We start from the raw sequence: 22,582 nt of genomic DNA on the forward strand, positions 1-22,582 counted from the left end.
AATTATATAGGATCCACTAAGCCGTCTTTCTCTATCTCTACTTGTCTAAAACTTTAATTCCAAGTAACCATACTGCCTAAACTTTGGAGCCCAAGTAATCGTTGAATAAATGTGATTTTTATTAAAATGAGAATAGCACAAACGAATACAAGGAAAAAGCAGCAATTCATCTCTATCTTTCTATTTTCTTGTCGGGAATCCTGTGGGTCATGGTGAGGAAGGATGGGAGAATCCCTTGAAGGAATGATGAAATCAAGGTTAGGGCACGTTCTGGCTGGTTGCTTGGGACCAGATGCCCCGCTCCTCTAACTGAAGCTAATGTCAATCCTTCGCACGCCACCACATACCCTCCAACCTGCATCAATATTACAACTCTGTAATCAAACTAACTGAGTGCTACCAGTCAGGGAGACTCGACTTTTCATAATCGAACAAATGCCATGAAGAAATGAACAAAGAAAAATAAAGAAATAAAACAAGAAAATTAATGATGGTCTGGACTTCGTTACCTCTTGGTTGGTATACCATGCATGCCATGCAGTCTTGACAGGGAGCTTGGGAAGGTTTAATGAATACCTAGTGGCAGCAACTGGCACACGTCCGTCTGTGTCGCCACTGCAAATGCAATCACAATTACGTCAATATTCTTGGGCTAGGTGCTAGTCAATTCTTCTGTTGTTTTTGCTCCCATATTATTCCTCTTACTCATCCAATTTTGATGAAATTAAACTTGCTTGTACACCCAGACGCTCACTCCACTTGCTACGATATCCTTGATGATAGGTAGAATGGTAACCGGGCGATCTGTCCACGCATAAGCTCTGCAAATTAGTCAATATTCACCAAATTTAGGTTTAGTTAATCTAGATTAACAGCATTCATTCTTTTTATAAAACTCAACACAATCATTTTGAGTACCTGCATTGGCTTCGACCAACATCCAAAATGAAACATGCGGCCATCTTTTAGTCCAACCTCGTTCTTGCATGCTGGGCTTGTAACGCCAAATTTAGAAAGAAGCTCTTAATTTCATTTAATGAAAGTAGAGATATTTAATTAATTTTTAGGATAAGAATTTGATATGAAAATATGAATAAAATTAGTATAATAATAATAAAATAAAATATTATCTTAATTTGATATGAAATGGAAGCTTACATGAGAATTTTAGGGGATTAAGGTCCCACTTCACCTACTGACTAACAACAATTCATAAATGCTTATTATTGGGGGAAGGAGAAAAGTGAAAGGGAATATGTTATAAATTGTTAATTAATTATTAATCCCAATAATAAATCCAGCTTGAGTAGAATGCATGCCACCAAAGTGGCAATGAAGCAATGAAGTTGCCTAGTTGTCTGGTCATGATCATGTTTGTTTAGATATTTCATTCCACTAAAAACAAAAACCTAAGATTGACTCACATTCAACTCAAACTCAACTCATAAAATATGATCATAAAAAACATTTACTGCCTAAGAAATAAAACTGGGTACTTTCATTATAAAAGGAAAAATAAACTCAGTTGGTTTTAGATGATGTTGAAAGACTTGTGTTACTTTTTGGTCAAAAGAAGAACATTTCAAATAAAATAGTACTCGTATGATTCACCAACCTAAACCTCATAGTTAGGCTTTAAGAGAAGGAACATGCAAATTCTAAATGTGGAAGAAAGTTTGCATGTTGTGCGTTAATCTAACAATCTAATTAAGCTGAATAAAACTATTTGATTATTTTTTGTATACATAGACAAATGCTTAATTTATGTCTAATTTTAAAAATAGTTAATTTATGTGCTTAGTGTAGACTCTAATAAGATAAAAAATAGACATTATGTTTTAAAAAGCTTTTAAAGTATTTAAAAAAAACTTAAATAAAATTATTATTTTAATACATTCAATCAAGTCATTTTATTTTTATTTTAAATCAAATATATGCTTATGACTAATGGTTGAGTAACTATTATTAATTAAAAAGTTATTTATCATTTTTATATCATGTAATATTATCATGATACTGATGTGAGAAGTGAAAAAAACTATGTGATCATATAACGTAATAATCTATTATAATATATCAGTATACTAATAAACATTATATAATATAAAATAATAAGTAATGTTTTAAGTAACAATTAGGTAAATAATAAGAATTTATTTGATACAAAATAAAAATATAAAGACGTGATTGAATGTAATAAAAAATTAAAAATTTATTTAATTTTTTAAAAATATTTTAATAATAGCTTAAAAAGTAACAAAAAAATCATATTCCAAATAACTTTTTTATAATTTCTGGGGATCAGCAAACTTTAATTCTGTATATCAACATTAAAAATCACCAAACTTTAATTCTGTATATATAAAGGATCAGGGTTGGTGATCTTTCGTCTAAATGATCCTGTAATTCTTACACATGCAACACCTGAAAACTCCCCTCTAACTCCATTTCAATTTTTTTTTTCAATTTTAAAATCAAACAGATTATCAAAATAAAAGAAAATTAAAAAAAAAGGAAAAAAAAGAAAAGGTGGCGGTAAGTGAAAAGGGGAATCGAGAAGTAGTTGGAGTACAAAGGAAGCGGAGGGAGAATGGGAAGGCCGAGTGAAGTATAAATGAGCCAAGTCTCTCTTCATTCCCTCGCGCCGTTCTCTTCAGTTTCTCTCCTCAAGAAACTTGTATCGTTTCCATTTCCTTTGCTTGCCTCTCGCTCTCTTGCACTCCCAACACGCGCCCCTCCTTCCTATCTCCGCCTCACCCTCCGTCCTTTCTCTCTTAGGTAACTCCATTTCTTACTTTCTTTCTGCTTTTCGTAGTTCAAGGGTTTCTTTCTTGAGAAAATAGAAAATGAAGGAAATGAAAACAAACCTGGAAAAAGAGATAAAATTTTGAGCATTTTTCTGATTCAGTTAAGGATAGTGAAAACCGTTTTGAAGTTCCTTAAATTTAGGATCTTAAAAAATGTTTATAATTTGATAAACACTGGATTTTCCTTCTGCCGTTTCATGCTATTTCTGAGTAACCAAACAGACTAACATGTGAGTTCTTTTCCTGCTTTTTTGTTCGATTTTATCTCTCTGTCGCTTATAATATACGTAATTTCAAGTTACTCAGATCTAATTTTTATATTGAGTATTTATATATGTAATTCAAATTGTTTAGTTGTTGCAATTTTTTTGGCTCGGCAATTTAGTTTTTGCAATTGTTAAGTTTGTTAGTGGCTTAAAGTTATTGCAATTTTAATTTTAAGATTTTTATTATATAAACTTACCTTAGATTTATAATTTGAAATTGAATTTGAATTTGTAGCATTCAACTTTTAGTCATTTTCTTTGATTAAACTCTTAAATTTAACATGCGAACGATTTGGCTCAATATTGGCTGCATGTATTCCGTGCTAGAGAATTTGGGTTCAATTTCCCATCTTGAGCTATTATCCACATAAAAAAAGAAATCTAACTTTAACTGATTATCTGTATAAGAAGGTGAATTTTGTTTCACCTACCTTGTGCATCAATAATAATTTAGAATGTTGTCTCAAATGACTCCTTTTGAGGACAAATCTTATTTTCATGATTGTTGGCGAGGTTGAACCTGAATTTAAAATCAAAGTGATACCTTTTATTTTTTATTTTATGAAACAGAGCAATGGCATCACACATTGTTGGTTACCCTCGGATGGGACCCAAGAGGGAGTTAAAGTTTGCATTGGAATCTTTCTGGGATGGTAAAAGCAGTGCCGAGGAATTGCAGAAGGTGGCGGCAGACCTCAGGTCATCCATCTGGAGGCAGATGTCTGAGGCTGGAATCAAGTATATCCCTAGCAACACATTTTCATACTATGATCAAATGTTGGACAACACAGCAATGCTTGGCGCAGTTCCTCCTAGATATGGTTGGAATGGTGGTGAGATTGGTTTTGATGTTTATTTCTCAATGGCTAGGGGTAATGCCTCTGTGCCTGCTATGGAAATGACTAAGTGGTTTGACACCAACTAGTAAGTGATGAATACTTTGCGCAGAGTATTTCTTTTACAAAGTTTTTCTTATTCTTCATGGCATTAATTGTATTTATAATTTTGAAGTCACTACATTGTCCCGGAATTGGGACCAGATGTAAAGTTCTCCTATGCATCTCACAAGGCTGTTGATGAATACAAGGAGGCCAAAGCTGTGAGTTTCCTACATTCCCATGCTATCCTTGTTGGTTTTGCTCTTTAAGATTTTCATTTAGTAATTGCTTTTATTTAACGGGGAAGTTCATATATTCAAACTTTTTATATTTGAGTTTATCCCTAGCCTCTCAAAAAATTTTGGTTGTGCTGCTTTGGTAACAGTAACACCATTAAAAAGTTGAAGGAATTGCCACATTATTGTTGTTGTTGTTGTTGTTGTTGTTATTATTATTATTAAAAATGCTCTAAGGCATGTTTAATTTTTGTGAGATACAATTTAGATTTTACTATAAGTTCAACAACACCAAGAAGCTCTATTTTTGTGAGTTGAGGATATTTTTCTCCAAGTTTTCAACTGTGTAAGAATATGTAAACATGTTCCAAAGAATAAGCAAGTTAGATCTAGAATAAGCTATAACAAACTATTATATAAATCCATTTGCTGTAAGGATCTTTTACACACTTGAACTCTTAGATACGGAATGTTTCTATTAATCTTTAAATGGATCCTATATATCAGAATGACACCCATTGATCCAGAATTCATGGTTGTACCTTGATAGTATCACCTTTGCAGATGAAAGTTGTGATTTAAGAGGAATATTATTTTCACCTCATCACATGGGATCCAATTCAGAAAATGATGCTTTCAATGTAGAATGTCCTCTAGGAGTATTTTACTTTGGAAAATTGTTCATCTATTGTGAAAATATGCTTTCAATTTTTTTGTTAATTATTGGAAATCTAAAATTCTCCACCTAATTGTGTTTGTTGATTTGCTAATTATTGTTTAATTTTGTGGTGCAGCTCGGAGTTGACTCTGTCCCTGTCCTTATAGGCCCTGTTTCTTACTTGTTGCTATCAAAACCAGCAAAGGGTGTGGAGAAATCCTTCTCTCTTCTTTCCCTAATTGGCAAGATCCTTCCAATTTACAAGTAAGGCACTATAACTTTTTGCTTGACCTTGGTGAATCTACAAATTATTGGGCTAAGCTATATTGAAATCAGTGCAGGCATATTGTCTTAAGTGTTTTCTAATAAATTTTCCTTGACAGGGAAGTTGTTGCTGAACTAAAGGCAGCTGGTGCAACCTGGATTCAGTTTGATGAGCCCACCCTCGTGTTGGATCTTGAGTCGCATCAACTGCAAGCATTTACTCACGCCTACTCAGAGCTAGAATCATCTTTATCTGGCTTGAATGTTCTTATTGAAACTTACTTTGCTGATGTTCCTGTTGAGACATACAAAACACTTACTTCATTAAAGGCTGTAACTGGGTTTGGATTTGATTTGGTTCGTGGAACAAAAACACTTGACTTGATAAAGAGTGGATTTCCTTCTGATAAGTACTTGTTTGCTGGAGTAGTTGATGGAAGAAACATCTGGGCTAATGATCTTGCCTCTTCACTTAGTACCCTGCAGGCTCTTGAGGGTATTGTTGGCAAAGGTATTTAGGCATTACTACATTCAATTCTACTTGGAATTTTAGTACTTTACTGAGAAATTAGGAACAATTTTGGATTTGTTCTTCTACAGAAAAAGTTGTGGTCTCTACATCATGCTCTCTTCTCCACACTGCGGTGGACCTTGTGAATGAAACTAAGTTGGACAAAGAGCTGAAGTCGTGGCTTGCATTTGCAGCACAAAAAATTGTTGAAGTAAATGCCTTGGCTAAGGCATTGGTTGGGCAAAAGGATGAGGTATTTCTTCATTGCTAGTTTTGGTGGGTTTCTATATGGAGGATGTGGTTAGTGCTAAAGACTATAGAGTGTTGATAGTTTTAATAGTGTTGATCAGCATCAAATAGAACCTTATAGACGATATATGTTTTTAGCCATGGAAGAGTTTTCCATCCATTTTACATTCCTGATACTTGAATTACATTCCACAACCTCCTTGGCTTTATAACTGCACGCTTACAGCATTTTCTTTCTTTTTTTACTTTTGATGGTCATTCTATTAGGCAGATAAATGAGGGCACCCTATAACTTTGAAATATGTTATTTATGATCTAAAGATTTATGGCGTATAGCTAGTTGGAATGCTCTAGGCATCTCATTCCTTTTTCATCTTTTTGCAGGCATTTTTTGCTTCCAATGCTACGGCTCATGCTTCAAGAAAATCATCTCCTAGAGTGACAAATGAGGCTGTGCAGAAGGCTGTATGTAGTTTTCAGAGAACAGTTGCTGCCATTCATTTTCTGGAATGGTCCAATGCAACCTTGTTTTTACTTAACATTTTGGTTTTCTCTTGTACAGGCTGCTGCCTTGAGGGGTTCTGATCACCGTCGTGCCACAAATGTAAGTGCTAGGCTGGATGCCCAGCAGAAGAAGTTGAACCTTCCAATTCTTCCTACCACCACTATTGGATCTTTCCCTCAAACCATGGACCTTAGAAGAGTGCGTCGTGAGTACAAGGCTAAAAAGTAAGACTACTTGCTTTTTCAGGTTATGTTACTATTTAAATCATTCTTTTCGTTGCATAGTAAACCAGTTTTGCCCATATATTTGTAGGATCTCTGAAACTGATTATGTCAATGCCATCAAGGAGGAAATCAACAAAGTTGTCAAGCTCCAGGAAGTGCTTGACATTGATGTTTTGGTACATGGAGAGCCAGAGGTGAGTTTTTATCATGACTAGAATGGTTAAGTTACTAGAATGGTTATGTACATTTGAGCTTTAACTTCTTATGGTACAAAAGGTCTTAATTTCTCATGGTATTTAGCAAATGTACTTTGTCAATGCAGAGAAATGACATGGTTGAGTACTTCGGCGAGCAATTATCTGGTTTTGCCTTTACCGTGAATGGGTGGGTTCAGTCATATGGATCTCGTTGTGTCAAGCCTCCTATTATATTTGGTGATGTGAGCCGCCCCAAGGCCATGACTGTCTTTTGGTCTTCAATGGCTCAGAGTATGACTAAACGACCTATGAAAGGAATGCTTACTGGCCCTGTTACTATTCTGAACTGGTCCTTTGTGAGAAATGACCAGCCAAGGTGAGTAAAGGCAAAATTTGTTATAAATGCAAATTATTTATAGTATTTTCTATTATATAACCTATAGTACCGTTGCCTGTTCTTAGGCATGAAACCTGCTACCAGATTGCCTTGGCCATTAAGGATGAGGTTGAAGATCTTGAGAGGGCTGGCATTACTGTTATCCAGATTGATGAAGCTGCTTTGAGAGAGGGTTTGCCTCTGAGGAAATCTGAGCAGTCTTTCTATCTGGATTGGGCTGTTCACTCCTTCAGGATTACTAACTGCGGCGTGAAAGACACGACTCAGGTTTCTAATTCCCAACCTCTTTTTAGGAACTGAGGCATCAAAGAAAGTATTTGGTTTCTTAAACCTTAACCATTTTACATATCAATAATCTTTTTAAAACTTGTCAGATGTATATATTACAGGAATTAGAATTATAAAATATAGCAATAAATAAGGCTTCTTTTTAAATCAGGGAAAATTCTAAGAACAATGAAAGAAGCTTCTTTTTTCTTTTTCTTTTCTTTTGAAATGACACGACTCACTTGGTATTTGACTTTCCTTCATAGAATTCTATTGGCATTTATTAATGCAATTCAATATGGAAGTTTGCCGTGTGCATAGACAAAAAGCTTGGATTTGTTTTCTGAACATGGTATTGCAAACATATTGGACAGATTCACACCCACATGTGCTACTCGAACTTCAATGACATCATTCACTCGATCATAAACATGGATGCTGATGTGATCACCATCGAGAACTCGAGATCAGATGAAAAGCTTCTATCTGTCTTCCGTGAGGGAGTCAAATATGGTGCCGGGATTGGTCCTGGTGTGTATGACATTCATTCCCCAAGGATCCCATCTACCGAAGAAGTTGCTGACCGTATCAACAAGATGCTTGCAGTCCTTGAGAGCAACATTCTGTGGGTCAATCCTGATTGTGGTCTCAAGACACGCAAGTACACTGAAGTCCAGCCTGCTCTTAGCAACATGGTTGCTGCTGCCAAGCTCATCCGTACCCAGTTGGCCAGTGCTAACTAAGTGAGTCTACCGGCTGCCATAAGATTTATCTCTCAACCTTTGAGAAGGGAAAAGAATCTGCCAGAGCGTGAATAATATTTTGGCTTTTCGATGGAATCGTTTACACTTCTTTTTCTTCGCTTAGGAGTTAATTGATATATATATTCATATCCAGATCGACCTATGATCTTTCATCTTAATATAATATTCTATCTCTTGATCTCCATGAAGCTGAGTCTGTCCTCTCTTGTAATTGTTTCCTATATTTTTCTCCTCCTCACATTCTTTACTTGAGAGAGTGCCTAAATTAAGGGGCTGGAAATTGGAGACTGAGAGTGGGTTTGGCATCCTTTTGACCAAAAATAAATAAATAGGACTAATTTAAATGGAAAGAGATGGGCTTGGGGAAGTAATCAATTGATTATTTAGTTAAAATACTTTGGCTTTAATAAATGTGAGTCTATGCTTTTCCATTCCCAAAATTTTAAAATTTTGCCATAATTTTGCATTGCTTCTCAAATCTATTTTTATTGGGCGAACCCTTTTTGTTATAAGATATATAGATAGCTTTTTTTCTTTTTTAATTATGAAACACACATGAGGTTCCTTGACTAGGAATACTAGGTTACAACATAATACTAGTATAGTTATTATGCAGAGAGTAAGGATGATAGTGATGAAAGCAGCAGAGCAGCGGCAGCGGTAGCAGCCCTTGTAATGGGAAACTAGAGGAAAACACAATCACGAATCTTGGCTCTCTTACGACGTTTGGGTCCAGCGTTTGCTTTCTCTACCTTTTGGCTCCGATGGCTGTTAACAGGCCTCTGCTTCCTTCTGTGAAATGCAAATCAAGGCTTTCGACTCTTAGACATCCAAGTCATAATCTGCCTTTTTCTTTTATCCTTTTTCCCTTTTCTTTTTTCTTTGTTCTTCTTTTGATTCTTCAAGGGTCAAACACAATCAACCAAATTCAAATTTTGAAATGTCTCTGTTAACCAAACGAAAAAAATGTGAAAGCGATTTTTGAAACAAGGAAGTAAAACACAACATGTCTATCTCCTCTCCTATTCTACCACTAGTGGGCGAATGCGAGTGATGAAAGTGGGCGGCTCTAAAAGAGGACATGAGATTCGAAGTCGCCCCAACATAATCTAGAAATTGGAAAGACAAGGTGAGAGTGATCACATTCTGAAAGAAGACGGGCCCAGAATTGTTCCATTCCGAATGAATGCACCCAAAGATTTGCCAAACAAAGGAATCAGATGCTTTTCCGCAGGGACACTAGTCGTCCAATCCAACTTTCTAACTAAGACCCAGCATTTATATATGAATACAAATATTAAAAAGAATACTTGGGTTTCAAAGAAGTTGGTGTAATTGGCTTTCCGTGTAAGAACCGTGTCTTAAAGCTCAAAAAACAGACCCATTTTCGAGTGGAAAATAAAAAAAGGGTTATAATTAGGAGCATCATTTTTTGCCTAATACCCATTTTTCACTCACCAAAAGTTTTGCTTTTCTTAATTTTCTATTTTTGTTTTCTAATTAATAATGCATATAAATAAATAAATATTTTTTTTTTGTTGACAAAATCCTTGGAATGAGATCGGTACAGCCAATTTGGTGTATTTTTCTTCCGACCAAATTAGTGAAAATTATGTATGTTTACAAAAACATAAAATATTAGGAAATTTTCCTTAACATAAAGCTTTAAAAGGGAGAGTGAGTCCATGACACTGTCATTTCAAAAAGGGAAACAGATACACGTTAGAAACCCTTTTAATATCTGGAAATTAACTTCGTCTAGCACAATGATTTTCAGGATATTGCTTGGTGTAGCCATCAATGTTTTAATCGCTTGAGGAAAAGAGCTTTTATCATAATATTCATCGTTAGAAGGATAGATTATTATTATTATTATAAACTTAAAACTTGGCGGCTTTGTACAAAACCAACCCAGACCAACACTCCGTGTCAAAACAAACCAGTCTAGTTTAAAAGGTTAGAGATGAATTCCTTGGAAATTTACCTCTAATGTTGACACCCTGGTTGGTAACCAAACAACAGCACACAAGAAGAAATTGTGAGCTCAGCTTCTTTATTTATTTATTTGTTTATTTATTTTAAGATGATCAGCATAAGCAATGTCCATGATGAAAAATGGAAATCAATCAGAGAATCACAGCAAATAAAGACATACTGAAATTTTGAAATATGGTAAAATTAGTCACCCATAAGAAAAAACATCGAATCCTCTTCGGAATTGTTCTAGGTTCATGGCACCAAGAATAGAAAGAAAGCACCAAATGTAAAAGATAGACACTAACAACCCAGACTACTGAACAAAAAACAGAGCAAACAAGTAGGATATACTAAGGTCCCGTCCACAAAATAATGCAAACAAGAAACAGACAACCACCCAACAAAAACTAGTAACATAAAACATAGATGTCCTATTGAGAAATAGAAATCTTAGCAAACTTATCTGCCCTGTTCCCTTTTTTTCCCATTTTTGGATCTTGGTTATGGTTGGAGGGGTCCTTACTTGGCCATCATGACTTTGACAAACTCCTCATAGTTGATCTGCCCATCACCATCAACATCAGCCTCACGGATCATCTCATCAACTTCCTCATCTGTAAGCTTCTCACCAAGATTCGTCATCACATGGCGAAGCTCAGCAGCAGATATGAAACCATTCTGGTCCTTGTCAAACACCCTGAAAGCTTCTTTAAGTTCCTCCTCAGAATCAGTATCCTTCATCTTCCTAGCCATCAGGTTCAGGAATTCGGGAAAATCAATGGTCCCATTTCCATCAGCATCAACTTCATTGATCATGTCTTGGAGCTCTGCCTCAGTAGGGTTCTGCCCAAGAGATCGCATCACAGTCCCCAGCTCCTTGGTAGTAATGCAACCTGCAGCAAGGATGAATATCATTGGTTATGAAACAATCAATGCAGCTATGTTTGGCAAGAAAAACTGGGAAACAATTATTGTAATACCTACAAACAGGTCCAATAATATTTCAAGTTAAAAAATAGATGAAATTCAAACTTGTATTAATGCCATATATACTTCACAGAGACGAACACATAGCCATACAAGTAATGATAAGGATACTAAACATTTTTCCAAAGTGCCAAAAATAAAGACATGGATGCTTGGGCAACAATGCATTCAGTCTTGACTTATGGAGCTACAACAATCTAGCCACTGCAACATTTCAAGATGCAGAAACATCTTCAATCAGAAGCTTGATGAGTCATGGATCAGCTAATATAAATCACAAACATGTTTTCCAGTCATCAACTGATTCAATAACCTTCAAGTCATAAGTACCAAACATAATATTTCCGAGTTTAGTATTAAGGATCACAAAATTAACCAATCGAATCATCCACAGAAACTCGAGTTTCCATGAACTTGCAATATGCGCACATTCTGATCCTAGATTCACAACTACCAAACTACGTTATATAAACATAAAAGCTTATTTCCATGACAGAACAATGAGTCAATGACTTTACCACCAACACGCATGTCCAACAAAACGATAATGATTCTATATTTCAATATAGGTTTGAAAATGCAGGCAGCAGGTTCAACCAAAGGGGATCACATATCAAAATCCACGGAAGCTTCATCACTCAGATTAAAAATTTAGGCAAAAAAATACGACCTTTAATCATGATTAAGTCGTAAATGAAATCAAATCAGCAAATCACAATCCGAATCTCATGCATAAATTATGCAACAAATCACCAAATAAAATGACGATCTAGACAGGTCACGCTTGCATCTAGAGAGATCTAACCCTAACAAGTCAAATGAATGTAATCAATGAGACGACCGAGAAAGGTCAACAATAATGAAAAATGTCAAAAAAAGGGAACATTTAAAGCGATAGAATCAAGAACCAGAACAATCAAAATCAAAGAAATGAAATCAAAATGGAAAATCCAGCAGGATCATAATTTCATAAATCAGAACCCTAGATCCGTCACATCATTCAAATCACAAAGGAAAACGATCGCGAGAACAACAAATACAACAAAAAAATAAGCATTAAAAACGAAAACTTTGCTTAGATCTGCAAATCAGAGCTGAATCAAACGAGCAAGAGTATTAGAAACATATTTAAAATGAAAAAATTAAGAAAAAAAGAAGAGAGGGAGGGATGAGAGAAAGGACCATCGCCGTCCTTGTCAAAGAGGCTAAAAGCCTCCTTGAACTCAGAGATCTGGTCGTCGGTAAGCTGATCGGCCATATTCTTCTTCTCTTGCGTTTTCTTTTCTCGGGAAGAGAGTGTTTGGGGAGAAAGAAAAAGTCGCGTAAGAAAATGATGACAGCGTGCAGGGTTGAATGTGGAAAATATAGAAGGGGGATGGCAGGGCTATATAAAGGGCCCAAAGTTGGGCCCAACACAAATTAAGGCATCTGATTCTCTCTCATCAGCACGCATTTTCTCTCTCTTTTTTTCTTTTTTTGCCCTTTTTTTAATTCTACAATTACAGCAGATATTTCCTTTAAAAAAGAGTTTCCTTTTTGACAAATCCTTAATTGATTTCAATAGTTTCCTCCCAAATATTTTTAAATATTTTATTTCTAAATTATTTTTTTTGAGGGGTTAGCCTTAAAAGTAATCTTCTTTAACTATAATTTCTTGATTTGTTGGTTTATTTATTTTATTTATTCGTTGACTTCCCTTTTTCAGAATATAAATAGATAATTATGGTTGTAATTTATATATATAGATATATTTTTGTAAACAAAATGAAATTATTTAAATTATCATCTTTAAATAAATTAATCAAGTTCAAAGTATTTTCCATTGGTAGTGTTCCACGCGTAGCGTGGACCTCATAACATAACATGTGGTCTAAAAGGTAGACGGAAAGAACAAGGAACCCATACGGACCGAGGGAGCAAAGCTTAGTATTCTTGTCTCCTGGAATTTGAGACATAAATAAGATATTTGGTATATGTGATGTGATTGCATTCATTTAAAATTAGTATATATTCATCATTTCAATTCATGCTCTTTGTCCTCCATATATATATGTGCTTTAACCAAACTAGTATTACTTTACTTAAATTTGTTAAAGGTTTTTTTTATATTGACTTTCATATATTTTTCCTTTGTTAAAGTTTTATGTTATCGTTCTATTAAAAAGAAATTATTACATTTATGTCTTTTTTTTCATAATATCAAGCATAGTTTAATCAATTTAAGATATATCATGTAAATAAGGATTAGCAAGTGACATGATAATTGTTATTAAATTATAAAGTCGGGATTAAAGATATTCATAAATTTAAATTCAAGTTTGATTTTTTTTTTTCATAATTGAAAGAAAAAGATTTGAATCTTACTTTTTAAGTAATGAAATAGTATATTAACTAATGAATCAAATATTTAGATACAAGTTCGAGTTTGATTAAGTAAAGTTACTAAATTTATATTAGTATTTATTATTAAAATATTATAAATATATTTTTATTGATATTTTAATAATTATCAATTTTTTAAAAAATTAATTTAAAATGTTAACTTCGGTTCCATACATGCTTATATAAAATTCTTTTACTAAATTTAGATAGAAAATATTGATGTAATAAAAAGGAAAATTTTTATATTTTGGGTGAGATAAAATGACAAAGATTTAATTTTTGAGTGAGACAAGAAGATAAAGTTGGGTTGAAAGGCATGTAAATCATCTAGGGTTTGCCTAATGTCTTAATTTGATAGTGAAGACATAATCATATAAGGCTGGAACGAGATACAGTATGAATTAAAGCCGTATATTCACTATTTTAAAAGTCCGGTAGTGGGCCGCGGACAGGAGATGATTCCGCGTTGTAGCTTATTGGCCACGGAGCAATCTGTGATGGCACAATTAAGACAGTTGAAAAAAAGTAAAGGAAAGGTTCTGGACAATGAGAGAGAAGAATATCGGATAAGGAGAAATTCTTTGTGCTTTTTCAAGCCTGGGAAATGTCAAAATAGTACACTCAAAAGAAATAAAACATTATCTCGTGCATTGTCAATAAAATTTGTAAATTTCACTAACGAAATTAAAGGATTACCACATACTTTATTACAGCATATTTAAAAAAAAAATTCATAAATTAGCGTGATAAATAAAAAAGCATGTAACAATAACTTTGTTTCCTTTGTAAAATTTAAAAATTTTATCCATATGTATAAAATAATAATATTTAAATAAAATAAATAAAATCGATTTTGTTAAGATATAATTGATTGAGACTCGATAGTTTGTCAGATTGTTAAAATTAAAACAATTATAAGCCTTAGGCTAATTATTTTCTTTGATAATTACAATTAAAACAAAAGATATATGAACTTTAGACTTATATTACCAACCAAGCCTTTTATTTTTTATTTCAAGGAAAAATTATTTATATTTTATAAAGATTGTGTAACTCAAAATTAATGTTATTATGATATTATTTATAATATTCAAACCCAATATTATTAATTATCAAAAGTGAACAAACTTACAAATTCAACCAATCAATCCCTGGTTAATAGGATTGTTGTTTTGGGTTTAGGGTACAATAACAAAATTTAATAAAATTGAAGTATAATGATAAAATTTAACATTAAGTGAATATATAATAATAATTTGATCTTAATCTCTTCAATTAAAACATAAAGCTAAGAATTCCTAGTACTACTAAATATGTTATATAATTAACTAATTAGACAAAATTTTCCTCGTTCCTTTGATTTAGGGATGAAGCAAGGTATTCTTAAGTACTTGACTTGATTATATAGAATTAGAGTACATTATACTCAAGTTTGGGATGGATTCAGATAATAATTTTGCTACCTGTATTTTGAGTACCAACACATCCGATTATGTATTATATGGCATATAACACATAATTAAATATGTAAAATTTTGTTGATGTTAGAAATCGAACTTTTCATTTATAATATATTATTGTTAGTCAAATTATTCATCATATGTTATTAATATATTTAAATAATTAAAATATTCAGTTATTAGTTATATTTAAATAATATCATATTACAAGAAATATAATTATTATTATATATTGTAAAGTGTTATGATTAAATATAGCAATCAATTATGCCTATATTAAGTATAATAGGTATTTACATTTTCAAATTTAAAACATAAATAATATGATTATATATTAAGTCATGGAATATGTAATTATAGATTATATATTTTAAATGAGATAAGTTATATGCTTTTTTAAATAAATATAAGGTATATGTTAATATTAATATATGATAAATATATATGCTACATAATAATATTATAATTATTACACCTAAAATATATAATATTTTTTCGCCTATGTAAACTTATATACTACATATAAATAAGTTATATTAATAGATTATAAATATTAATATATTTAATTTATATATAAATATTACTATTTACTATATACTCATTAACATATTAAATAAATTATATTTAATATATAATAATTACTATACTTATATCCTAAATATTAATATGTTATATGAATATGTTATAATATTTATATATTTAATTTATATAAATATTATTATATAATTATTATAATAAAATAATTTATTAATTATTATTATTATATAAATAGAACTTGTAATTTATAAAAATTATAATTTATGAAATTATTAATATTACATTTATGCTTACGTCAATAGAACATGTTAAAGTTTTGCTATTGAGTAATAATAACTATTAATAACTTTTTATTTATACGTATAAATAAAAATATAATATAAATAATAATTATAACTCATAAGATGTTTGAGATATTTGTTTTTGTTATTTAAGTTGTTGTTTGAGATATTAGTTTCTGATTATTTAAATTTAATTTTTTTTGTTTGTTTGCTTTTATAAATTTAATTATTAGTCAATTGTAAGGATGTAAAATGTAATTTATTCTTATATATGGATTTAGGTAATTAAGTACTCAGGAAGAATATAATATTTATTTTGTACATAATCAGGTTTTTAAATAAATTCAGATCATTAGTAAATAGTGTGATGATAATAAAATTCGGGTTCAAGTAATAAATTTAAAAAATATTTAAATAATTGTAAAGTTCGAATACTCTATTTATTAATTATATTTAGGTTCAAATGTTTCAAAATTAACAAAATCCTATTTGTTGACATGTATGCTCTGATTCCTTTCTCTCGTTTTTTAACCACTTCAAGCAGTACAATGCCCACTTTCCATCTAATAAGTGTGATAATCACATCTTATAAGAGAAAGCATCAAATTTTATTTGATTGTCATTTCTATTCTTTTTTTTTTCTTTTTAAAAGATTGCTACCTATCCGTTCATTTCTGTTCTTATTTACTTCTGTTTATTCCCAAGATGCCCAAAAATATAAAAGACAAAAAGTAGAACTATTTTTATTAAAATTGAGTAAATAATTAATATATAAGACACATTTAACAATAATTATTTGTTCATTTGTTTGTATTTTAATATTTATTTAAAAAACAGTTCCACAAAAAGCTACTAGATCCAGAATACATCCAAAACGCTTCCACACCCACCCTTTCACATGATTGGAAAAATTTACTTTATACTGCGTGGAAGCCGAAAAAATAGAAAAGAAAAAGAAGCAAACGTGAAGCAGATTGAGTGATTAACCGTCACGCGGGAAGCATGTGCATTTCCTCTGCCACTGTTTCACTCCCTCTCTATAAGAAGTCCAAACATGAAAAAGGAGTTTTCCTTCGACTTCCTCTTCATTTCATTTCGTTCTCTTTGCAAAGAAAGCAAAACCGAAAATGTACAAGGCGAAGTTGCAGGAGCTGTGCCAGCAAAAGCGATGGGCATTGCCAAGGTACACTTCCATGAAGGATGGCCCTGATCATATCCCTCGTTTCAAAGCCTCTGTTTTTCTCAACGGCATGTCGTTTCACTCTTCCACCTCCTGCAAATCCTGTAAAGAAGCCCAAAACGACGCTGCTAAGTCAGCTTTCCTTCACTTCACTTCTTCCTCCCCTGCTGCTACCCCAACTCCTGCTCAAGTGGTAACATTCCTCTCAATCTTCACTGTTTAGATGAAGCAAAGATTTGACTTATTCGTTTATTTCACTTGATTTTCTTTCACAGGTTAATATTGGATTTTACAAGAATCTGTTACAAGAGTTAACTCAGAGAGAAGACTTTACTACACCAGAGTATAAGACAATGAAATGTGGTGTGCCTCATAGGCCAACATTTTTTTCCAGTGTGGAGGTGGAAAGAGAGGTTTTCTATGGGAAAGGAGAGAAATCCAAGAAAGAAGCTGAGATAAACGCTGCTAAAGTTGCTTACACCACTCTAACGGAGCGTAAGTCAATTGGTTTTTTGTTCCTTAATATTTACTGGTATTATGGCACCAAACTACCCAATGTTATCCATGTCTTTTAAGACCAAAATCTGTACATGGTACCTAACCTTAATATGTTTGGTCCCTGACAAGGCTCTAATGTGAATACCAGGTAGAGATAAGAAATTATAGAGCTGCTCCTTTCTGTCTCTGCTAAACTGTTTTTCTTGTTTCAGGCTTACAGGGAAAGTGTTCTGGGTTCTGTTCACCTGAACTCTTTGCAGATGAACCTCGTAAATCTATGTTTACCTCAGACTTGGTTACTGCCGTAGAAAATGAAGAACATGCTGAAGAAAGTAAGTATGGCATCTGCCACTATTTCTTTTATTTATAGTTAGCTAGAATTTATTCATTTTCGAGCTTATTTTTTTTACTGCATTAGCTTGAACTTATACTTAATCGAGGCATCTTGTGTATGGTAGATGATGTGCAAGAAGTGAAAGCAGGAGAAAGAGTGTTAGCCAATTCTAAAAGCAGTCCTGACAATTCATCTTCTTGCTCTAAGTCTCTGCCTGTCTCACACAAAGAAGGTTCGTTATCTTCTACAAATGTTATTAATGCCGTTTAATGTTCTTTTGAGATCAAAATTTTATGTTTCCTAACCTTAATAGCTTAGGTCCCTGAAAAGACTTTAATGTGAATACCTGGTAGAGGCTAAGAAATTAGTTGCTACCTTCTTCCTGTCTCTGACAAATTATTTTCCCTGTATCAGGCTTACAGGGTAGGAGCTCTGAGTTCTATCCACCTGACCTCGTGGCAGATGGACCTCTCACATCTATGTCTAGCTCAGACTTGGCTACTGCTGTGGAAAATGAAGAACATGCTGAAGAAAGTAAATCTGGCACCTTCCTCCAATATTAAATTCCATTATTTTTTTTTCCATAGTTAACTAGAATCTGTTCATTTTAGAACATGCTGTTTACTGCGTTAGCTCGAACTCATACTTAATCGTGGTTTCTTTTAATTCAAAGTGCAAGAAGTGAAAGTAGGAGACAGTGTGTTCGCCAATGCCACAAACAGTTCTGACAACTCATCTTCTTGCTCTAAATCCGTGCCTGTCTTTGCCAAAGAAAGCTTGTTGTCTTCTACATCAATGCATCTAGACATTTCTGCTCTATCAATTTCAGACTCAAATATGATAAAGGATCCAGGATCGCGTAGTTATTTACTTAACAACAGGTTCAGAGTTTATCGATGCTTTCCTGACATTGCATTTCCAAAAGGCATCACTGTACTGCCTATCAGAGAGGACAGATGGGTGGCTGTGAGCTTGGAATTCCCAAATGAAAAGGATAATTGATCGATGTGTTTGGAGGTGCTTGTTAGTATTTTTTTTTTCACTTAAATGTTATGAGATTAAGGGTAATTTAAAACTTACTTTCCAAAACAAAAAGGTAATTTAAACGTTAAGTCAACAGAGGTACATTTACTTAGCCAAATCTAGTAGAAATCTGAACTTGTGGTGCTCTTAACTTATTATTTCTACGAATTCTCGAACACCCATAACTATGGTGAACTTCTCACAAGCTTCGTTGTAGTAATTCCCAAGAGACCTGATCCCATCTATAACAAAGAGTGCAAGTAGCACGGCCAAGAAAGCAACTAAAACCATGTTCATCACTTTGCTTGGATTCTTTAGCGCCATGACCAAACCGTCAAAAGCTTGCTTAATGATCCCTAGCTGCTGGTGAATTCCAGTGCCATCCATAGTCACGTTAGCTTCCTTAGCAGCTGCAACGATGTCAGCCTTTTTGTCTTTCATGTCCTCTTTATCCGGTGCCTTCTCTGAAACATCCTTTGCTGCCTCATTTGTCTCCTCACCAGTTAGATTTTCCATGGTGGCCTTGGGAGAAGATTCTTGAACAGCATGTTCTGGACCATTCTTTTGTTTATGAGGCAACTCTTCAGGGCTTTGGGGCACTTCCTCAGATGGTTTTGCTTCTTCCTGCTTCTCGGCCGAAGTGATCACTTTGGGGTGTTTGATTTGAAGTATACCATCCATGACTTTTGCATTGATCTTACTTCGGTCCCAATTTGATGGAATAGGAATTTCCTGGTGGAAACGGCTGAATTTGTTCTCACCAATTGAACATTCTCCAGGTATCCTCAAGTTTCCCCCTGAGGATATTTGAACTTTGAGTTGCTCCCTCTTAAAGCCCGTTGAATCATTAGACAACACTGCTCATAATTATTGTTTTCCTGCATAGAAAGAACTAAAAAATGAAAAAATAAACAAAAAACAACAAAAATACACCTGGGACAGAGGCAACTAAAGCGTCACCGGAAGCTTCATTCACCCATTCTGTCTGTACCTCAAAATCTTCATAAACAGGCTTTGGCTTGCTATCCATATCTTATTATCAGCCTTTTTTTCCTCTCCTTCGTTCTGATCTATTCCCCAAATATCAATATATCTTCAGGGTGAATATGAGAGTTTCTTGGTGTTGGTCTTATACACACAAGCAAATAATTGACAGGAACTTTCCTAGATAGGTTTTTCTGTCTTTCTTTGAACATAATTTATTTTCTGTTCTTTTGGTTTTCTTAACTGGTTTTGGGTTTGTGGGTCGCATGGCTGAAGGTTTCACATATGCTTTGGCAACCAATGGTTGGTCTCTTCACGCAAAGGCGAATAGTGCAGTTTCTTCGCTGGGTGATGGCTCTGCCTTTTTCTTTGTTTCTTTTCTATTATGTATTCAGGGTTGTGACCTCACAGGCCTGAAAAATGAAAAGAAAAGAACACGTTCCAAACCTGTTTGATATAGGAGTAAACAACTTACTTGGGTATATGTTCCTTCATGGCAAGGACGGCAAATAATTAACAAAGAGATAAAAAATTAAAGAATAAATTGAACTATGCTTGTTTTTGAGATTATCTGTGTCGAGATGCTGCCAAGTGCTCTTTGAGTAGCTGCTCTTTTTGTAATTGTTCAGAACAGGCTCTTCTTATAATAGCTTGCATGCCAACAGGAGTCTCCAAATCTCAATATTGAAGCCTCCCACAATATTTCAGCTTATCATTAATAAAAACTCATCTTTCAAAAAAAAAAAAAAGTTGAAGCCTCGGGTTATGTATAAGACATCTATCTTGGGTCTTTGCCGAAAGTGAAATTAATAGTTCCTTCTTTCACAACAGCCATGGCAGGAGATGCATCAACAATTTCATCTGCCTTTCCTCTAGGCACTGGAGCTTGGGATTCAGTAGCAATGGTTATTCAACTAACAACGGATCTGTAGCAGAGCAGAGCACGAAAGCGACAACAGCGGTTATTCTAATGGAGTGCCACTCAAGCTCAAGCTCAAGCTCTATTCATGCTCAATTGTTACAAGCTTTTATACATGCATGTCACTTGACCCATGATCGTTTTTAATACACATTATTTGACTATTAATAGTCAATGGAAAATTATGGTTTTAAAATGACACAGAAGATTGCTAATCTGTTTGCTGAAATTTGATCATATCCGTTGGAATTTTGATGTACATTTCTTATTTGCTATACATAGTTATAAATTTAAGGGGAAAAGGAGAATGAAAAATTAAGGTTCATAAATTTCAAGAACAGGGAGGTAGATTCTTTCAGCCAAATCTGAACTTGTCAAGCTCTTAATATATTACTCAATGGATTCTTAAATAGAAGTGATAACTTTAGAAATTACATCCAGGATGAACTTCCCGCAAGCTAATTAGGCCTAGTAATTCCCAAGCGACCTGATCGCGTTTATGAGATAAACTGCAAGTACCACAACCAATAAAACAGCCAGAACCATGTTCATCATCTTCCTTGGGCTCTTTAGCCCCTTGACCAAACCATCAAGAACTTGCTTATAATTAATCCCTAGCTGGTATATGTCAACCCCATCGCATTTTTTAGGCTCTATGTTCTCTTTTCCTGCAGCGTCCTGGACAGAATCACCCAGCGTTTCAAGTTTTTCACTGCTTGTAGCTTTTTCCTCTTGGTCCGAACCTTTTTCCTCCTTCTCCATAGCCTTTTGAGCGTCTTCTTTAGCAGTATACTTTTCATCTTTCATTCCCTTTTCTTTATCTGGTGCCTTCTGTGAAACATTGTCAGCCTCCTTTGCTACCCCATCTTTCTTCTGATCACCTGATTGTTTTTCCATGGGGGCCTTGGGAGGAGCTTGTTGATCAACAGCCTGTTCTGAACCGTTCTTTTGTTTCTGTGGCACATGTGCAGGACTTTGAGGCTGTGGAGCAGGCTTTTGATCAGATTTCAGAACTTCTGCGGCTGGTTTTGCTTCTTCCTGCTTCTCAGCTGGGACGATCAGTTTGGGTAGTTTAACATGGAGCATACCATTCGCGAAATTTGCTCTTACATTATCTTGGTCACAATTTGATGGAATAGGAATTTCCTTGTTGAAACGGTTGAATTTGTTGTCGCCAATCGGACGTTGTCCAGATATCCTTAAGTTTCCCGTTGAGGTTACTTGAACTTTGAGTTGCTCCTTCCTAAATCCTGTTGAACCATTAGACTTTTGCTCATCATTTTGTTGTTTTTCCTTGATGTGTTACTGATAAACAAATCGACTAGTAGTGTACAAATTGAATTATGCATCAACTAAACCAATTGCTTTACCCGAAAATATATACTGTCAAAACCAACAAACCAAAACACTATTGGACAATAACTCACCTGGTAGATATGCAATCAAAGTGTCATGTACAGCCTCATGCACCCATTCAGTGTGTACGTCAATATCTCCTGGCTTCGAATCCATGTCTTATTAGCCTTTGGTTTCTCTCCTTTGTTTTTGAAACTTTTGATCAATACCCTTCAGGTTGAATAAGAGAGTTCCTGATTTGTTTGTTTTATATACCCAGAAGCAAAAGGATTTGTGATAACTGGAATGATTTCCTGTTTTCCTTGAGTAGAATTATTCTTTGTTCTCTTCATTTTCTTAAATGGTTTTTGGGGTTGTCGGGTGCCTGGCTATGGGTTTCCACATATGCTTTGGCAACGAATAGTTGGTCACCCCATGCAAAGGCAAAGTGCAGGTTCTTTG

General features: G+C 34.0%; 6 protein-coding genes across 9 annotated transcripts; 2 read left to right on the forward strand and 4 right to left on the reverse strand.

The window, feature by feature from the left end:
- Positions 1–172: 172 nt before the first annotated feature.
- Positions 173–1,035, reverse strand: LOC110412377 (serine carboxypeptidase 1-like). Its single transcript, XM_021422909.1, has 4 exons — positions 919–1,035; positions 706–821; positions 510–615; positions 173–355 (listed from the first exon to the last, which is right to left on the reverse strand). The coding sequence occupies exons 1-4, from the start codon at positions 952–954 to the stop codon at positions 173–175; spliced, it is 441 nt and encodes a 146-aa protein (XP_021278584.1). The 5' UTR covers positions 955–1,035.
- A 1,556-nt stretch (positions 1,036–2,591) lies between these two features.
- On the forward strand, positions 2,592–8,407 carry LOC110412623 (5-methyltetrahydropteroyltriglutamate--homocysteine methyltransferase 2-like). Its single transcript, XM_021423212.2, has 12 exons — positions 2,592–2,778; positions 3,644–3,997; positions 4,085–4,172; positions 4,982–5,109; positions 5,229–5,620; positions 5,710–5,873; positions 6,254–6,334; positions 6,432–6,598; positions 6,687–6,792; positions 6,921–7,171; positions 7,258–7,459; positions 7,834–8,407. The coding sequence occupies exons 1-12, from the start codon at positions 2,615–2,617 to the stop codon at positions 8,200–8,202; spliced, it is 2,466 nt and encodes an 821-aa protein (XP_021278887.1). The 5' UTR covers positions 2,592–2,614; the 3' UTR covers positions 8,203–8,407.
- A 296-nt stretch (positions 8,408–8,703) lies between these two features.
- Positions 8,704–12,553, reverse strand: LOC110412624 (calmodulin-7). 3 transcript variants are annotated; one of them, XM_021423213.2, is made up of 3 exons: positions 12,370–12,553; positions 10,724–11,093; positions 8,704–9,015 (listed from the first exon to the last, which is right to left on the reverse strand). In XM_021423213.2, exons 1-3 carry the CDS (start codon positions 12,443–12,445, stop codon positions 8,907–8,909), a joined length of 555 nt encoding a protein of 184 aa, XP_021278888.1. In that variant the 5' UTR covers positions 12,446–12,553; the 3' UTR covers positions 8,704–8,906. The 3 variants fall into 3 exon arrangements, with proteins under 3 accessions (XP_021278888.1, XP_021278890.1, XP_021278891.1); XM_021423215.2 differs by lacking the exon at positions 8,704–9,015 and adding an exon at positions 9,044–9,122 and having other exon boundaries at positions 12,370–12,552; XM_021423216.2 differs by lacking the exon at positions 8,704–9,015 and adding an exon at positions 9,278–9,332 and having other exon boundaries at positions 12,370–12,552.
- Positions 12,554–16,974: 4,421 nt separating this feature from the next.
- LOC110412934 (uncharacterized) lies at positions 16,975–18,861 on the forward strand. The gene is made up of 6 exons (XM_089782912.1): positions 16,975–17,220; positions 17,303–17,522; positions 17,738–17,857; positions 17,984–18,091; positions 18,274–18,393; positions 18,533–18,861. The coding sequence occupies exons 1-6, from the start codon at positions 16,975–16,977 to the stop codon at positions 18,859–18,861; spliced, it is 1,143 nt and encodes a 380-aa protein (XP_089639038.1).
- A 157-nt stretch (positions 18,862–19,018) lies between these two features.
- Positions 19,019–20,149, reverse strand: LOC110412913 (uncharacterized). Of its 2 annotated transcripts, none has more exons than XM_089782961.1 (2): positions 19,806–20,149; positions 19,019–19,708 (listed from the first exon to the last, which is right to left on the reverse strand). In XM_089782961.1, the coding sequence occupies exons 1-2, from the start codon at positions 19,910–19,912 to the stop codon at positions 19,030–19,032; spliced, it is 786 nt and encodes a 261-aa protein (XP_089639087.1). In that variant the 5' UTR covers positions 19,913–20,149; the 3' UTR covers positions 19,019–19,029. The 2 variants fall into 2 exon arrangements, with proteins under 2 accessions (XP_089639087.1, XP_089639088.1); XM_089782962.1 differs by having other exon boundaries at positions 19,019–19,760; positions 19,874–19,934.
- A 1,024-nt stretch (positions 20,150–21,173) lies between these two features.
- On the reverse strand, positions 21,174–22,507 carry LOC110412577 (uncharacterized). Its single transcript, XM_021423142.2, has 2 exons — positions 22,213–22,507; positions 21,174–22,035 (listed from the first exon to the last, which is right to left on the reverse strand). The coding sequence occupies exons 1-2, from the start codon at positions 22,295–22,297 to the stop codon at positions 21,254–21,256; spliced, it is 867 nt and encodes a 288-aa protein (XP_021278817.1). The 5' UTR covers positions 22,298–22,507; the 3' UTR covers positions 21,174–21,253.
- Positions 22,508–22,582: the final 75 nt, after the last annotated feature.

The sequence above is a fragment of the Theobroma umbraticum genome, unplaced genomic scaffold (genome assembly GCF_002168275.2).
Source record: "Theobroma umbraticum cultivar Fairchild unplaced genomic scaffold, ASM216827v3 scaffold_95.0, whole genome shotgun sequence".
Classification (NCBI taxonomy): Eukaryota; Viridiplantae; Streptophyta; class Magnoliopsida; order Malvales; family Malvaceae; genus Theobroma; species Theobroma umbraticum.

What these genes read in the sequence shown, in the direction of transcription:
- LOC110412377 (XM_021422909.1), bottom strand. Translation starts at nt 954, where the DNA reads ATGTTTCATTTTGGATGTTGGTCGAAGCCAATGCAG. An exon ending in ATTTCATCAAAATTGGATGA is followed by an intron (nt 616 to 705) that starts GTAAGAGGAATA and finishes TTGCATTTGCAG; the next exon opens with TGGCGACACAGACGGACGTG. An exon ending in CATGGTATACCAACCAAGAG is followed by an intron (nt 356 to 509) that starts GTAACGAAGTCC and finishes ATATTGATGCAG; the next exon opens with GTTGGAGGGTATGTGGTGGC.
- LOC110412623 (XM_021423212.2), top strand. Translation starts at nt 2,615, where the DNA reads ATGAGCCAAGTCTCTCTTCATTCCCTCGCGCCGTTCTCTTCAGTTTCT. An exon ending in AAGTGGTTTGACACCAACTA is followed by an intron (nt 3,998 to 4,084) that starts GTAAGTGATGAA and finishes ATAATTTTGAAG; the next exon opens with TCACTACATTGTCCCGGAAT. An exon ending in TGGTACATGGAGAGCCAGAG is followed by an intron (nt 6,793 to 6,920) that starts GTGAGTTTTTAT and finishes TTGTCAATGCAG; the next exon opens with AGAAATGACATGGTTGAGTA.
- LOC110412624 (XM_021423213.2), bottom strand. Translation starts at nt 12,445, where the DNA reads ATGGCCGATCAGCTTACCGACGACCAGATCTCTGAGTTCAAGGAGGCT. An exon ending in CTTTGACAAGGACGGCGATG is followed by an intron (nt 11,094 to 12,369) that starts GTCCTTTCTCTC and finishes TCCTTGCTGCAG; the next exon opens with GTTGCATTACTACCAAGGAG. An exon ending in GTCAAAGTCATGATGGCCAA is followed by an intron (nt 9,016 to 10,723) that starts GTAAGGACCCCT and finishes TGCATTTCACAG; the next exon opens with AAGGAAGCAGAGGCCTGTTA.
- LOC110412934 (XM_089782912.1), top strand. Translation starts at nt 16,975, where the DNA reads ATGTACAAGGCGAAGTTGCAGGAGCTGTGCCAGCAAAAGCGATGGGCA. An exon ending in TTACACCACTCTAACGGAGC is followed by an intron (nt 17,523 to 17,737) that starts GTAAGTCAATTG and finishes TTCTTGTTTCAG; the next exon opens with GCTTACAGGGAAAGTGTTCT. An exon ending in TGAAGAACATGCTGAAGAAA is followed by an intron (nt 17,858 to 17,983) that starts GTAAGTATGGCA and finishes TGTGTATGGTAG; the next exon opens with ATGATGTGCAAGAAGTGAAA.
- LOC110412913 (XM_089782961.1), bottom strand. Translation starts at nt 19,912, where the DNA reads ATGGATAGCAAGCCAAAGCCTGTTTATGAAGATTTTGAGGTACAGACA. An exon ending in TCTGTCCCAGGTGTATTTTT is followed by an intron (nt 19,709 to 19,805) that starts GTTGTTTTTTGT and finishes GGGCTTTAAGAG; the next exon opens with GGAGCAACTCAAAGTTCAAA.
- LOC110412577 (XM_021423142.2), bottom strand. Translation starts at nt 22,297, where the DNA reads ATGGATTCGAAGCCAGGAGATATTGACGTACACACTGAATGGGTGCAT. An exon ending in TTTGATTGCATATCTACCAG is followed by an intron (nt 22,036 to 22,212) that starts GTGAGTTATTGT and finishes ATGGTTCAACAG; the next exon opens with GATTTAGGAAGGAGCAACTC.